The 17,373-nt window shown below is 45.7% G+C and overlaps 1 protein-coding gene across 16 annotated transcripts in view; it reads right to left on the reverse strand.

Moving 5' to 3' along the window:
- The window catches only part of PTK2 (protein tyrosine kinase 2), a 257,923-nt gene that overhangs the window by 162,943 nt on the left and 77,607 nt on the right, over positions 1 to 17,373 (reverse strand). For 15 of the 16 annotated variants that reach the window (XM_078441853.2, XM_078441844.2, XM_078441846.2 and 12 more), the window contains one exon: positions 4,988 to 5,214. In XM_078441853.2, coding sequence (XP_078297979.1) covers positions 4,988 to 5,182 — 195 coding nt within the window. In that variant the 5' untranslated portion in view covers positions 5,183 to 5,214. Of the gene's footprint in view, positions 1 to 4,987; positions 5,215 to 17,373 lie in introns of those variants that run through there. The other variant, XM_078441856.2, reaches the window with a different exon arrangement.

Here is a 17,373-nt window from a genome sequence, read left to right on the forward strand (position 1 = left end):
CGAGTACTGGGACCTCAGAGTGTGCTAGGTAGCTAGAAAAGTGCACTGAGCCCTTTAGTCAACTTTAAGACACTCTGCACATAACAACAATATTGTCCAACAACTCAGCCGCTACTTAATCTGTACTTGCCTAGATTTGGTGTCTGGGTACAAAATGCATTGTTGCAGGCCCTGTGATTTAAAGAAAATAGTAATAAGGTAGGAATGAAGGTTTGCTAGAGGTATCAGTAAGGCTAGGTATGGTTTTGGATGGGTGTAATCTCTCAGTTTCTTTCATGGTTATTGGTCCACTACTTTCTACTCCTGCCACCAGTTTTCCTAACTTTATTTCTGTCAGAAGTACTCCATTTCACCTAGGATTTCATGTAGTCATTCAAAAAGGAATCCATCAAGTACCTGCTGTGTGCCCACTAGGCCCTGCTGAAGACACAGGTGATGAGACCACGGAGCAGTAAGACCCCGGGCTTACAGTCTAGGGGAAGAAAACAGAGAATAAGAGAGCAAACAAATCAAGAAACAAGACAATCTCAGTAAGGAGAAAGCATGTGAAGAAAACAACAAAACAGGGTGACGGGCAATGGAAAAGGTGGAGGAGAGGGAGCATTCTTGAGCTGGGAGACAGAGTGAGGACAGTCACTGGAAGTAAGGTAAGAACGGGTAACAAGGAGCCAGATCCCGTAGGCCCTTGTATGGCCTACACTGAAGGAATCTGGCCTTCCTCTGAGAGAAATGGGGAGCTGCTGGAGGTTTTGAGCAAATTACTGATTAGAAGACAGGCCTGTTAGAGAAACAGTCCGGGAAGCAGAAAGTCAAAGGGAATGAGCTGGAGGACAGAAGGCCATGGGGCAGAACAGGGAGAGGGAAGAGTCAGAGGCTTTTAAAGGACCTGAACGTTCACCCTAAATGAGACAGGAAGCCCAGGGAAGGTTCCGTGCAGGACTGACGTGCCCTGGCTTTCATTTCAATGGGATCACCTGGCTGCTGGCTCATGAACAGACTGAGGGGGCCCCAGGGGACGGCGGGGTGTCGGGAGGCCATGTGGCGACGCACATGGAAACAGTGGTGGCTCTAGGAAGACGTGCAGTAGACGCCATAGGAACTGGGCGGATCCTGGGTGTCTTTGGGAAAACGTGTGGACAGAAGTAGCTCACATTCTGGACGTCAGGTGTAAGCAAAGGAGGAATAACAGATGATTCCAAGGGACCCAAGTCACTGAAGGAAGGGGAGCCCCTAGACGGACTCATGGATGGTTCTCTTGGCGTCAGAAGCATGAAGATGGAGGACAGGGGCACACGCAGCCGGGTGGCACTCAGGTCCTAAGGTCAGAGGGAGAGCGGTCAGAACGGGGCATGGGGGTGGGAAAGGCAGAGCTGGTTAAACCCTGGTCAAGGCCTGAAGAGACTATGAAAACGCAGGGGAGGAGCAAGGGGGCGGCGTGCAGGCCGCCGCCCACGTCCCTGCAGCACTTTTTCCCGGGCTCACGGGTCTTCATGCCCCGTTATGTCTCCTGTCTCCTCAAAGACAGCCTGTGGTATCAACGCTCCCTTCATTCCACGTCTTCACGATCGGTGCTTCGTCCGGAAAACTTCCGAGGTACGAGTCCCCTCCCTGCGCCCTCAGAAGATGCTGTTCCAGTGCCGTCCTGCATCCAGCATTGCTGATGAAAAGTCTGCTGTTAAGTGTCATTCTTTTCTCCAAGTAGGGGACTCCTCTGGTAGGATATGGAATTTTCTACACACCCTTATCATCCTGACATACCACTACAATGTTTCTAGATGACCAATCTTATTCAATACAGGCCAGCATGGATTAACCTTGACTCTTCTGGGCTGACCCCACACTGAGCTCCAGAGTCGCCTGGAACATGCTCTTGGCACAGAGCCCAAACTACGGCCAAGGTAAGCGACGTCTGCACCCGTGGGCTGCTGGTTATGCGGGGGCGGGATGCATCAGCCCGCCAGCACCACCGTTCAGTGACCATGACTGGGCTATGACTGACACTTGACTTTGGTGGTGCCTGAGGCTGATGATGCAGACAGAGCGCGCCCACACGCCCGTCTCACAGACTCCCCACAAGGAGGCTCTGGCCTCCTCACACTCAGGTGCTGCCAGAGGGGCTGGGGACGGCCTGGTTGTGTCCCAGGCCCCGAGGCCTGCCCCCGAGGCCTGCAAGGGCCTCCAAAAAGGAGCCTCTACTGTTGCTGCTCTGTACTCTGCCTATAACTTGATGGGCTCCTACGGGTCCTGTCAACAACCAAACATGTAAACTAATTAAAGTGTAATTAGCACATACATGTAAAAGGAGTAAAATGTATTAACTGCAGCATGAGAAATAATGACTTATGATAAGAATCCAGGATTTTCCTGGTAAAAATAAATCTTTCAACTCCTCCAAAGGTGGTGTTCTTCTGAGTCAAGCAGTCTGTCTGATAATCACTTCCTACAGAGCACAACCGTCTAGCAGAAATACAATGCAAGCTCCCTAAGTTATTTTTCAATGTTTAAAAAAAAGGTAAAAGAGATGGGTTGTTGCAATTTTACTATTTGTATTTTATTGAACCTACTGGGTCAAGAACATTATCCTTTCAACAGGCAGTCATAACAGATTACTGATGAGATACTTTACATTCTTTTTTCATACTAAATCTTTGAAATCTTGCAGTTTCTACTTCCAGAACACCAGCACAGACTAGCGACATTCAAGTGTTCGATTGCCGTAGACGTCTAGTGTATCAGGCAGTGCAGCAACAGAGGGTCTGAAGCTAATTATTCGGTTACTTCGGACCACAGTGAGCTGTCTTTTCAGAAAATGGATGGTCTGGCTTCCTCTTTGCTACCATCATTAAATGGTCTCTTGGCTTCTGCCAAGTGCCTACACTTCCACTCCTAACTCACGCCCCCACCGCATTTCTGTTGTCGGTCATCAGGCTTCAAATGCTGCCACGTTCCTTCCACTGCACTCCTGCCTAGCAATATATGCCGGTCCCTTTATAACGGTCCTCCGTCTGGTGCTTCTCGGGGAGAAAGATGCCATAGGCACGTTCCGCAGCACTATGTTTTTCGCTTGTGCAAATCCACCAATCAACTAATAACTCTGCATTTTCAAAAGTTACAGCCTTAAATAAAAGTGGGTTATGAATAATAGCCACCTTCCATCACAGGAAAGGCTGCAGTGAACCAATGCCAGTTGAGATTTCTTCGCCTCAAGTTGAAAATCATCAACTAATGAGAGTTATTAAATTTCAAAACATTTATCACCTACTAAGAAATAAAACAACCCGGTTTTCAGCCACATGGATTTGCCTGCACTGATCTTCATAAAAGTTCAACAAATATGTTCTCATAACTTAGGTATGTGAATCTGGTTTAAATTTTTCTTCACAATATAAACGTTTTGATGTCTGGTAAATTTGTAACATTGGCTAAAGGCTTGACATGTGCCCAGTGATCACTGGTTCTCTCCTTGATCTTAATCCTCTTGTGTGCAGTACATTTGATACTAAAATACCTCTGTCATGGAGCCCTTCCAAGGTACGTTTTCAGATATAACCCATCTTGAACATTTGCTAAATGTCTGGTCAAATTCACATCTCTGAAAGGCTCCCCTCCTGTACAAATGCTGTGAAGTTTACTAATAAGGCTGATGGAATACTTTAAGAAACGTCCTCATTCACCATAACTGAAATTCACAAAGACTAGAATGCCTACTAAGAGCCTTCTCATAAAAGTTACATTTGTGTGCTTTCTCTCCAGTATGAATAGTGCTATTAAGGTAGAACACTGGCTGCCAGACTTCCTACCAAGTGACTGTGTTTACAAGCTTAAATGTAAAACAAAACTATAGGAAAACTAGAAAAAGCCATCAAGCTTCATAAGAAGTTTGTTAACAAGAGACTATTTTAGTTCAATTATCGCACATGAATAGATGTTAATACATATTTAAATACTGAACAAATCCTTCTCCTCTGAATAATTAGTCCATTTGAATAGTCAGTATTGCAATGTTACAGAGGTAACAGAAAATTACATAGAATTCAAATGTAGTACTATACCCTTAAATCTAAATTCTACCAATTCCTTTAACTTGCTTAAAAATAGTTCATGCATATAAGTTAAAGAGTAGAAAATTAATTGGCTTCATTATTACGAAAAGATAGGGGAGAAAAAAGGTCTATCTGTTCATCCTGGCCCTGGACACCGTCCCCCTTAACGACGGACAGGGAGTAAGTTGAGGGGAAGGAAGGAGGAGAAGGGTTCTGTAACACTTGGCCCAAGCGAGCACTTCCTGAAAATCGACGTCCTGGACTCAGTGTTCTGCAATCACAGTGCTACCCTCTCGGTCCTCCCTGTCGGCACCCTTTGCCTCCGAAGGCGCCTCTCCCTGTTCTCGCCCACGGTGCTCTGCTCACTGATGCCCACGCTACCTCCTACGCTCAGCTACACACAGGCTTCCTCGCCCTAGGGGCCCTGGGAAGTGCACCCCACACGGGACAGCAACCGAGGCCGTGGGTGTCTCCCCAGTAGGATGTAAGCTGTACAAGCAGGGGCCCTTTCGATCCCAGAGCTGTGACAAGGGTCCGGTCTGTAGAACCTATCAGTTTTCAAAGAGTCTATCCTATTTTGAGTCATGCAGATACCTTCAAGATTCACCTTCTAGGAAATAATTTATTTCCTAAGTATTAGAGCTTATTTTCATTGCTTTGTTCTCTTATATCCTGACGAGTTAAGAAAAAAAAAAAATAGAGAAAAATGCCACGTCAATGGCATTATATGAATAATATATGGTTCAGTTATTACGTTCCTACGAAATTTTACAATTAAAACTCTGGTCACATATTAACTGCATAAATATTATAAAGAAAAAGGTAACACCTTTGTAATGTGAGAAAAAAATTTTTTATCTTTTTTTTTGGTATGTGCCGTTAACGCCTGTGCCTATCTAACCTGCCATTTACACGGAGGATGTGTTCTAGGAAGACGCACTTACCCTGACATCAGTAGCATCTCCGTGCCTGATAATACTGGCCCAAGTGGCTGGCTCACTGCTGTTCTCAAAATAATGAAAGACCTTCAACACTCGCTCCATTGCCCCGGGGGAACGTTCCACTCCGGTACCCAGATGGGTCTTGGTACTCGAATTCGGGGTGTGATTCAAGTTTGGGTCAAGGTAAGCAGCTGCCATTATTTTGCTTGGTGCTATGTATCTGTCATAATCTGCAAGAGAAAAAGAATCATCAGCGTACAATTCTTGAGACCTAGTAAAATGTGGTTAAAATCAATGAAAACGTGATATGCTGATCCTTACGTTAACAACACCGTTCTCCGTTCTTCCCCTGTGGTGTGTTATATGCCCGAGGTGAGCGTCAGGAGAACGGAGGCCTGGTCTACCAAAATAATCATTGTATTCACCCACACCCAGTGCACTACCTAATTCACAGTGGCAGAATAAATATCTGTTAAATTTGTATTAACAGATTAAAAGGCCAGGGGTCCTAGTTCAGCTCTGTCAAAAATTCACTGTGTTATCTATAAACAGGTTAAGTTTCTACCTATAACGGTTAAGTTACCCTGCTTACAGACAACACGTTTGTAAATGTATCATCTTTTTAAAATCACAGCCTTTAAATCTGTGGGAAAATCTCATAAGAAAGCCAAATATGTTAATTTTACTGCCTACTTTTGAAACCTTTTACGTGAGATACAAGTTCTTTCTTCATACGATAAAAATTCAACAAGAAGTCACTACATGTACTAGGCACTGGTGATGAAAACCCCTCGGTCAAAGCCAGGTTGTCCCGTGTTAGCCAGTCCCTCAGCAGGAGAGTCAGACAGGTCACAACTGAGAACAAAACTAAACCAGAAAGTAAACAAATAAATGTCTGCTGGTGTGACAGGAGGACTTCCATTTGAATGTGAGGGAATAGCTTGGCCAAGACTAACACTCCCACTGAGAAAACTCAGATAAGTCACATTAAAAACCAGCCCAAACAATAGCTGGGAGTCTGAGACACTGTGAGGCAACCAGGACAGCAGGGGACACAGATGGAGACATGAAGAGATGACTTATCAAAGGGCATATGCCAATTCTGGGCCTTCAAGAGCGTGAAGATCAACAAAGAGCCACGGATGGGAGAAACCAGCCGGGCTTTTGACAGTGAGAGACCCAGTTATGAGCACAGGGCCCCCAGGATTCTGGTGAGCAGGACAGAGTGGAGAACTGAGTCACACACTTTGCTAGTTGTCCCCTAAGACAGTCACCAGTCCCGAAACTAAGCCCAGAGGGAGCCGGCAGCAGCTGAGCGAAACTGAAGGTCGGCAGCAGGGGCCAGGAGTCTACCCGGTTATCCCCTCCCAACCTCGGTCCGGTACAGAGGACATGACCAGCGTGACCAGTAACGTCAGTCTAACCAGCAGAAAGCACTACGCCCCAGCACAGCTCACCTCTGCACGGGGAGTACCCACTAAATACGCACGTGAGGCATGCGCTAAAACTGACCCCATGCCAGGTGAAAGAGTAAGGTTCAAGAAATACCAAAGGACTAAATTATTCAGAGTATATTCCGTGGCTAGCATTAAGCTCGACAACAACAAAATAACTATAAAATCCCCGATTGACTGGAAATGAAGCAATGTATTTCAAGTAACCCATTAGCCAAAGAGGAATCAAAGTATTTTGAATTCGAGGCTACAATTAAAAGAAAGATCAACACTACGTGTGGACAGAGCTGTGCTTAGATTAAAATCTATGCTTTTTCTTTTTCTTTTTAAGAGTTTTATTTTTCAGTAATCTCTATACCCAATATGGGGCTTGAACTCACAACCCTGAGATCAAGAGTCATATGCTCTACCAATTGAGCCACTCAGGCACCCCTAAAACCTATACTTTTAAATGCATATATCAGAAATGAAGACTGGAAATTAAGTACTTAAATCCATATCTCACAATACAATTTAGAAGTCAAACAAAATCAAGGTTGTTTTGAAAATAAATAAATAAATAACGCAACTGACAGCATCCAACAAGCCTGATCAAGGGAAGGAGAGAAGGAGAAAACTAACAATACTGATGATGAAGCACAACAGAAGGAGGAGGTGGAGAGTAAGAGGTAATAACACAGTACGAGGTATTAGGAAGAGAGTACCGTGAACGACTTCATGCCATGGAATACGAGAGTCGAGACACACGCACAGCTCTTTGCAAAGTGCAGCTCAAGCCGTAGAAAGGGCTGCGGTACAAACCCCAAACCAGAAATACAAAGTCTAAATAGACCTATTCCGTTAAAAATGGTCAACCTGTGATTAAAATTCTTCCCACAAAGGAATATTTGAATTCTTCCAACAAGTTAAGGAAGAAGAATATTAATCTTACACAACTTCTTCCACTGAACAAATAGGGAACATATCCCAAGCTATTTTATGAGACCAGCAAAACAGTGATAGAAAACCAGACAAGGACAATAAGGGAAAGGGCACAACTCAGTCTCACTTACAAACACAGGTGCAAAAATCTTAACAAAATATTAGCAAATTTAAGCATTCCATATTTAAACATAGCATATTATGACCCAAAGGGATTCATTAAAGGGATACAAAGGTGGTTTAATATTCATTGTTAACAACAGCAAAAGCTGGAAGCGGACAGACAATCTGTGGTCCAGCCAGACAATGGAGTGTTATTCAGGGCTAAAGAGAAGTGAGCTACCAAACCATGAAAAGACTTGGAGGGACCTTAAATGCATATTACCAGTGACAGAAGCCGATCATACTGTACGATTCCAACTACATGCCAACCACAGAGACAGTAAAATGGTCAGTGGATGCAGAGCCGGGGGGGGACAGGGATGAACAGGCAGAACACAGACAATTTTCAGGGCAGGGAGAAGAGTATGACTGTATACCGACCGATACCTGTCATGACACACCTGTCCAAACTCACATCATTATGCCACCAAGAGGAAACCCTAAGGTAAATTATGGACTCTGGGTGATCCTGATGCGTCCGTGTAGGCTTGTCCACTGTAACACATGTACCACTCTGGGGGCGGGGGGGGATGGTGGTAACGTGGGAAGCTATGCACGTACCAGGGCAAGGGGCACACGGGAACTCTCTGTACCTTCCCCTCGACTCTGTCGCAGACCTAAAACTCCTCTTAAAAAACGGTCTTAATTTTTTAAAAAGGCAATCAATTAATTCATCATATTTCAGAAATGAGAAGAACCATAGTTGTCTTAACATATGCAGAAAAAAACATCTGGAAAGTTTACTCATGATAAAAACCACTCATGATAAAAACTCTTAGCAAAGTAAGAAAAGAAAGAAACTTCCTTGATCTGATGGAGAGTATCTGCATTAAAAAATGAAATACTGGCGGAAAAGAGCCCCCTGCTGGGCCTCCACAAATAGAGTAAGGCCACGGCCGCCCACCACACCGCTTCTGACTGACATCATTCTGGAAGTCCTATTAGCCAGGTTCCATGGGCAAAAAGGGAAGTTAAACACCGGGTGAGAAGCAAGGAATAAAAGTATCACTATTCACAGACTGCATGATTATGTATGAAAAAAATCTGTAAGAACATACAGAGAAACTACTGGAATTAATGAATGAATATAGCAAGGTTGCTGGACAATCCAACAAAATCAACTACACTTCGGATTGCTAGAGCAATGTCTTTTGCTCCCCAAACTAGACAGTAAGGATGACTAAACACAGTACCAACTGATTCCGGGGAGGAAACACTACATCTCCAGAGTGCTCAGAAGAGCTGACATTCTAGCGATGAAAATCACTACTCCTAATACTCAGTGTGTCAAGGGAGAAGAAGCCACACCAAAAACACTACACAAATATACTCCTATGGCCCCAAATCAATAGCAAAATCCTTCGTAAGTCCTTAAGGAGTCGGCCAAAACATTTTTAAAAAGAGAAACCATTGCTCTATGACCTGAGCAAAGCACTTCACGACAATGTGATTTTGTTTTACAGTTTAGTTCTTTCATCTGTTTGTCAAAAATCCTATTTGTGCTGTAAAGTCTCAAATTGGCAATACTTCCACCATCGAGCCTTCCATGACTCTTCCAGACAGTTCTGTATCAGACTGTGTGAACCACCACCCACCTCCCCTACTGGTGGCATTCATGTTTGTCTTTTTGTGGGTCTTGAGGATTCTGAGATCTTGGCATCGAGGCCACCTCTCTGGCGGTCACAAAACCACAAAAAGTCACAAGACTTTGGTTTAGTCAGCGTGAGGGATGGTCTCCACCGTGGAATGAGAAGTCCCAAGAGAGGCTTTTGGCGACACTGACTATTCTGTTTCCCACAACTGACAATTCCCTGTGTTGTCTGTGCTCCCGTATCTGTTTCTCACCCGCGGCTAAAGCTGTACAGCCGGGGCTGCCGGTCTCTGCGTCTCCAAATGAAAAAAGCCCTCACCAAGTCAGCACAGAGACGCACACCCTGCGGGGTTCGGCAACCACAGCCCTCTGTGAACTGTGGCCAGTTCTATCTTCTAGAACTTTTCAAGGCTAATCAATCGGTCACAGGCATCTGCTGCTCCCTGTACATGCTACCAATGATCTTTTCCAAACACCTGTCAAAGAAGAGGAAATGAAAAAACTGTACAAACTGAGACGAGCTGCCCACGGCACAGACCCACGTGAAAGGGTCTCGGACCACCTGTGGCAAAGGACCAGTTCCGATTTCCAGCCTGTCACAGATCAATACTTACATAAGATGCAATGAGAAGGAACTTCTAAGAAAATGAAATTTAAAAATAAAAGACAAAAGCACAAAATTTCTATCATCAGAGTCACTTAACATAAAATTACTGGGGCGCCTGGGTGGCTCAGTCAGTTGAGCGTCCGACTTCGGCTCGGGTCATGATCTCGTGGTTTGTGGGTTCGAGCCCCAGGTCGGGCTCTGTGCAGACAGCTCGGAGCCTGGAGCCTGCCTCAGATTCTGTGTCTCCCTCTCCCGCTGCCCCTCCCCTGCTCACGCTCTGTCTCTCTCTGTCTTTCAATAATAAATAAACGTTAAAAAAATTTTTTAACATAAAATTACTCCCAAATCACTATGAAAGTTTCTAGCCAGATGGTTACACCAAGTTCTACCCCAATTTTGTCGTAAATGGTGAAATTCCAGCACTGAGGCCAGCCTGCCGTGCACGCTTTGCTGCGCCCCCACTGAGGCATCAGAGGGCTCTGACTTGGCACACCGCATGGGGGTCCAGGGCCTCCTGTAAAGGGAGTGTTGACCTCGCTGCTGACCAGCAGAGCCTCAGCGCTCTCTTTAACACAGGAGACACCCCAAGAAGTCCTGGGGCCTACCTTTTTCTTCTCTTGGAGGAATAAGGACAATCCCAAGTCAGGGTGTCAGGAAACAAGGTATTGGGAAATGCTGGAGTTCGCTCTGAGCACCACCTCCACCCCCACGGTCTGATACAAACGTCCCATAAAACAGCACATGCAAAAGAGAGAGAACAAACATGTCCAGAGTTCCTGAGATGGTACTCACTCGGGAATTCACCCGGGAACTTGCATGGTGAGACCCCACCAAGACAGCAAACTGATTACACCTGAAATATGCTGGCCCTTCAATAAAACTTGAGAAGCTTGCCAGAACTTGAGAGAAGCTGCAAAGAATGCAAACCGATACAACTAAATTAAAAAAAAGTTAAGACATAAACAAGTCTGGAGAATTTTTAAGAAGTTGGTGGTGATCCTAGTTAAAGTAAACCCTTAAACAAACTAGAGTGGTATAAAAACTTTCTTCTCCCAAATTTTGTTCTTTCACACAAGATCTGGGTTTCTTTGCTCATAAAAAACCTAACCTGAACACCCTAAATTTCCTACACTGATTTTACTTAACAGAGAAGCTAACGTTGCTTAAATATATATATCAGTAAGTGGCAGCTTCTATTTTCCAAGGGTAGCTGTACCGATACCTCCCATGCCCAACCCTGTTCTTCCAAGGTGACTCTGGATCTCTCTTCAACAGGTGGAGTCTCTGTTCCTTCCTTCCCCTCAAATCTGGAGGAGCCTCTGACTAGGCTAAGAAACATCCTATGCTAGGCATTAAGAGGCAAACCAGGTCCCCTTGGTTCTCTTGGGATGCTCGTTCATGAAACGGGACCGCCATGCTATCCAGAAGCGCAAGCGGCCCAAGAACGGAGCTCCGTGAACCAAAGCCTGAGCTGAGCGTCAGGCTGACAGCCAACATCAACTTCCCGGCCGCGAGGCAGCGCCACCCTGACAGTGGACCCCCTGACAGTGAACCCCCAGCTGGGCCAGCCTCGCGACCGCCTGGGGGAAAGCGACAAGCTGTCCGTGTTGAGCCCTGCCCAGACTGCAGGTCAGAACAAAGTAAGTAATTCTTGTCATTTCAGGACATTAAGTGTTGGGATGACTTATGATCAGCAACAGGTAACTGACAGAACATGGATTCGAACTACAGTAAGTACAGGTGGTTTCTCGCTGTGCACAGGGGCGCAGAACCGTCAGATGACCTGACAGAAGTGGTCTGAACCACAGCTGCCTCTCCTTCACCTCGTTCTAGAACAGAAGGTACAGAGCAAGAGTCTTTCCGTTGCCTCGGCAAACTGTCACACTCCTTTCTAAGTTTTGGGCCAGCATCTAACATCTCGTCCCTGGTACGCTCAGTGCATCCCTGAAAACCCCTCTACGGTGAAGCCCTCGGGGGCATGCTCTTTTTTGTCACAACTGTTTTCTTCATTTATGTCAGCAAGTCCCCCTTTATTTTCCAAGCCCATGTGACCACATTAACTAGACAGTCTGAATCAACAGCAAAGTCAACGTTCCTACAGTCTGCTATTTTTTTTCTGTAATTCTGTTTCAGCTGGGACCCTGCAAAGCTGTCTGCACGGCGTATCTGCCCCACTGCACCTGCACACCCGCTAGTCTTCACTTCCCGCCAGCTGCTGGGTTCCTGCATCGGCACGATCTCCATTTGTCGCATTACAGCCCGTCCAAACTCCCCACACAGGCTTTAAAAGTTGAAATAACTCCCTGATCCACTGGCCAAGTTAATGAAACTGTGTCTACGGGTCCCTGTGGCGGCTTCATGCAAAACAAGGCCTCTCCCATTCTTACTACACAGTCACCAATTTCACATCTTCTTTCTTTTTAAAAAAAAAATTGTTAACGTTTATTCAGTTTTGAGAGACAGACAGAGCGTGAGTAGGGGAGGGGCGGAGAGAGAGAGGGAGACACGGACTCTGAAGCAGGCTCCAGGCTCTGAGCTGTCAGCACGGAGCCCGACGCGGGGCTCGAACTCACGAACCATGAGATCGTGACCTGAGCCGAAGTCGGACGCTCAACCGACTGAGCCACCCAGGGGCCCTTCACCTTCACATGTAAGCACAACATCACTTCCGGTGTTACCACTTCTTGTTTCAATTCTTCATTTCATCTTTGTTGGTCAATTCCTCCCTTTGATGATCCATTTTTATAAAATGTCACAGGGGTTCGTCACTGGCGAAGAAGAAGGCAACGCAACCACACACTTCGCTGTGTATAAACTGAGCAGCAGATGCACAGTGGCCAGTCACGAACAGACTGTGACAGAGGTAGCGTGACTGGCCACTGATCACAATTCACATCTCTTATGTACGTAGTGATCTGCAGACTGAGTTTGTACTTTACACATTTACTCACAGTTGATATATGTGTTAAACTGGATTTGAACCATTCTATTGAGGATTAGTATTTAACTAAGCCACAGAAATGGATATTTGTGCATTCTAGAACCATCCCAAGCATGGGCTGCCTGTATAACAATTCAACTAATGTCTTTATTTAAAAAATTGTTTTGGGGGGGCTCTTGGGTGGCTGGGTCGGTTAAGCGTCCAACTCTTGATTTCAGCTCAGGTCATGATCTCATGATTCGTGAGTTCACACCCTACATCAGGCTTCTCACTCACAGTGCGGAGCCTGCTTGGGATTCTCTCTCTCTCTCTCTCTCTCTCTCTCTCTCTCTCTCTCTCAACCCCTCCTCCACTCAAACTCGCTTTCTCTCTCTCTCTCAAAATAAATAAACTTAAAGATTGTTTTCTGAATTTCAGATAATATGGCAAACTAAACACATCATTTACTTTATTTGAGGTATCACTGTAAAAATTTTACTATATTTCTGATAATACTCGACATTCATTTTTCATATAAACTTTAAATTAATCTCTAAGATCATTAATATTGAGACCTGGAAAGTAATTGGTGAATGATTTTTGGAGACTTAAAAAAAAAATCCTAAGGAAATGAGGAATGGCAAAATACAAAGAATACCATTTGTGCCGAGTTACATACAGTCTTACTTACATTTTACCTATTTAAACATATCTGTTACTGGGGCACCTGCATGGCCCCGTTGGTTGAGCACCTGACTCTTGATTTCGGCTCAGGTCACGATCTCAGGGTTCGTGGAATTGAGCCTCCCAGGTTCTGTGCTGCCAGCGTGGAGCCTGCTTAAGATATTCTCTCTCTCTCTCTCTCTCTCTCTCTCTCTCTCTCTCTCTCTCTCCCCCCCCCCCCGTCTCTTTCCTGCTTGCTTGTTCTTTCTCCCTCTCTCAAATCAATAAACATTTAATAAGTAAATAAACATATCTGTTATTCATAAAGCCCACTTAACAAGTGCTGGTAAGATGAATAGGTTTTAAACTGAAAGTTAAACATGGTAAGTGCATCATAACCTCCTTGCTCATATTTAAACTCAGAAAGACAGAGGTATATTAAAATTACTAAACAAGGAAAGGTTATGAATGCTAGAAAGAAAAGTAAGTTCAAAGGACCTGATCCACACCAGCTAGCCGTGGCAGTCAAACGGCCACTGGAGCCACTGGACAACAACCATGATCTCGTCCTTTATCTTATAAAAGGAGGAAAACCTAGAAATAACTGGAAAAACTCTTTTCCATGTATCTAAGCAGCTCAACTCCTAAAGCAGATGTTACAATGTGAAAAGTGATCAAGGCACACTCTGTGCTGGACTTCCTAAGCTGACTGCTCTGCTGTACAAGCCACCTCCGTGTGCTCAGGTGGCCGTGCTGACGGCCCCTATGGGCACCTGCCCTCCCACTGAAGGCTTAAAAGTTAAAAATCGACAGCAAGGGGAGATAGGCCTTCAAGGTTGTCTACGATTTGGGCATGCAATGAAAACAAAGGGGTTTTCTCTGAAGACACCTCTAATTAAAAATGGGACAGGAAATAATGACTTGAGACGGTGTCTTCAACCACACCGATTACGTGTGAAGCCTACACTAACACCCGTGAGGGTAAACGGAGCATCCCGGAGGCCACACTACGGCTTCTAGTATTTCCCGTCTCATGAAGACCGCTGCCCAGCTCGACTTAATGAATCCAGAAGGACTTAAATCAGATAACCCAACTGGCCCCAACAAAAGCGAATGACAGTAGACATCTTTCTCTCGTTGGTTCGGTCTACTCAACCGCTCAACAGCCGCTCCAGTCCTCTCTGCCCTCCTAACTTTCCCGTTCCCTGTTTTACCAGAACAGGCACATTAGCCAACAATCTGTCCAACTGCCTATTCGATTCTCTCTCCCTAAAACTTTCTTTTTCTGTTTTAAATGTTTATTTACTTATTTTGAGGAAAGAGAGAGAGAAAGAAGATGGGGGGTAGGGAAGGAGAGAGAGAAAGAAAAAAAACGAACAAGCCGGGGAGGAGGGGCAGAGAGAGAATCCCAAGCAGGCTCTGAGCTGTCAGCCTCGAACACTGAGATCATGACCTGAGCCGAAATCAAGAAGTGGACATTTAACCGTCTGAGCCCCCCAGACACCCCTATCTCTAAAACTTTCTAGCAAGAACCTTTGAACGAAACCTATGAACCCAAATGGTGCTGCATTTCACCCCAAAACTGAGAATCACATCTCCTTTTATCCGCAGTACCAGAATATTATTAACCCCAAGACACCTAACTAGGCTCTGGGCCCCATAACTAGCCAATGATACTGATAGCTCCTTGAGCCCCAAGAGAGCTCAGGGAACATGAGGAACAGGAAAAACTATGAGCCTAGAGATCAGCAGTCTGGGCCAACCATCCCTCCTCACAGAGCCACAGACACCAGTACGTGATCTCTTTATTTCTCTCAGGGTGTTTGTATTCCCCACCCAGACCAACTTAAGTACAGACTAATTGTTAAAAACCAGTCATCACGCACAATGTATTTGTATCCCCTCAAAACGGAACCACAGAATTAACGACTCTCTGTGAAGTCAGAGGACCGTCCCTTGCATACCAGATCAAAATGAACTCTCCAGTTACTTGCATTCTATTAACAGTCCGGTGTGAAATTTTGCTGGGAAGGGTCACCAGTATGTACGTATGAGGATCTCTACGCTGGCTGGGAGTTCCCAATCTAGAGTGCGGGATCCATACGTCACAGGTAGCTATGGCACACATACCGACCAAACCAGTGCGCGCTCTAAAGGCTCAACTCGCCGGCAAGAAGTTCACTGACTCATAGTCTTAGATGTTCTAGTTCCTCTCGACTATTTACTGGATGCCAAGGTGGAACGCTACGATGGGGATCCTGGCCAAATAATTTAGGAAAAGTGAAACAACTGAGGGGTCACCCCCCAAAAAGGTCCACTTTGGAATCCAAGAGGGACCAACGTGTTCCAAGGGACTTTTTCTCTCAGGCCTAAGCCAACTAGAAAACCAGCCGTAACAAGGCTGTTTCTTCAACCTCACAGTTTCTTGCAACTGTTGTGTTACCAACTTCCTCTGCTGGTGGAGAGCTAGGTATTTAAATATTATAACAAAGGCACTGTGCTGAGCTAAGTAAGATCCAATTAAAGCTAGAGCAACACAAGGGACTGAAATGGACAAAAAGGGAGTTTGGGGAAACCATGATGAGGAAAATGGCCCAGAAGTGGCCTAACTAAAGAAGAGGGGCTTCCAAGAGGGCACCAGCCAGTCACACAGCAGACAAACATGTCACACACACTCCACCATTTCTAGGAGCACCTCCAGGAGCACCTCCAAGTAACTGAAGCTGCCTTCCCAGACGGCCATCCACGTGCTCAAGGCCAACTTCGATAACTGCAGCCAGTCAACCAGAGGTCTTTTCGACACACAAATATAGGGGCTCCCGGGTGGCTCAGTCGGTTAAGTGTCCGACTTAGGCTCGGGTCATGATCTTACAGTTTGCGAGTTTGAGCCCCACGTCAGGCTCTGTGTGGACAGCTCAGAGCCTGGAGCTACTTCCGATTCTGTGTCTCCCTCTCCCTCTGTCCCATCCCCCACTCATGCTCTGTCTCTCTCTCTCTCTCAAGAATAAATAAACATTAAAAAAAAATTTTAAGGACACAAATGTAAAGGTGCTGCTTAATAATCTCCATCTTCTCTACTCTAACAGAACGGTGACATTTAGTAACACGAGTGGATGAACGAACTGGCCTAGCCTACGGTGGAGCAGCAGAGTGTTCAGCCATAAAAAGGAATGAAGTACTGACACCTCTACGACGTGGACAAACCTTGACAACATCCTGGTAAATAAAAGAAGCCAGAGAAAAGGCCATACACTGCATGGTCCATTTATACGAAAGTTCCGGGACAGGAAAGTCCAGAGAGACCAACGGTAGATGAGCGCTCGCCAGAGGCCTGGGGGGGTTGGGGGTCGACCGGCAACGGAGCTGGACGGTGGTGCCGGATGTACAAGCTTGTGTGCGTACTTAAAACCACGGAATGGTACACTCCAAAAAGGACAGTGTCATGTTATGTGAAACTGTTACGTAAATTTTACCTCAATTAAAAAAAATGTTTTTTAAGTATAATTTTTCTATCGCTCCAAAACTTTAAAAACCGACAATGCCAAGTACGGCAAAGCCACGGAGCAGCCAGAGCTTTCACAGCCCGCCGGCTGGGCCGCAATGTGACACAGGCGTGTGGGACACAGTTTCCGCGCTAGCCGAAGAGCTCCACACACCCTGACCGGCCGTCTCTCCCTCAAGCGTGTGCCAGAGAGAAACACAGGCACGTGTTCACCAGAAGACACACGCAGCATTCAGAGCAGCACCACGCATGCAGTTCAAGACCGGGAACCACCCAAACATCCATCAAGAATAAAACAAACTGTGCTGTGCTCTTAAACGGAAGGCCACACGGCAACGAGAGGCGAGTGAGTGCTACACACGGCAACGCGGATCCATCTCCCAGATGTTACGACTGGCCAAAGAGAATATAAACTCCAAAAATTGGCAAAACTGCGTCACGGTGGTAGAAATCAATGTCGGCTAGCTTCCCAGGGGCACCGACTGACAGGAGCCAGGCTGGGGGGGCTGGTAACGCCGTAAACACTGACAGGGGAGGGACCAGTAAAATCTATCACCAGGATACATACG

The sequence above is a fragment of the Panthera onca genome, chromosome F2, assembly GCF_046562875.1.
Source record: "Panthera onca isolate mPanOnc1 chromosome F2, mPanOnc1 haplotype 2, whole genome shotgun sequence".
Lineage (NCBI taxonomy): Eukaryota > Metazoa > Chordata > Mammalia > Carnivora > Felidae > Panthera > Panthera onca.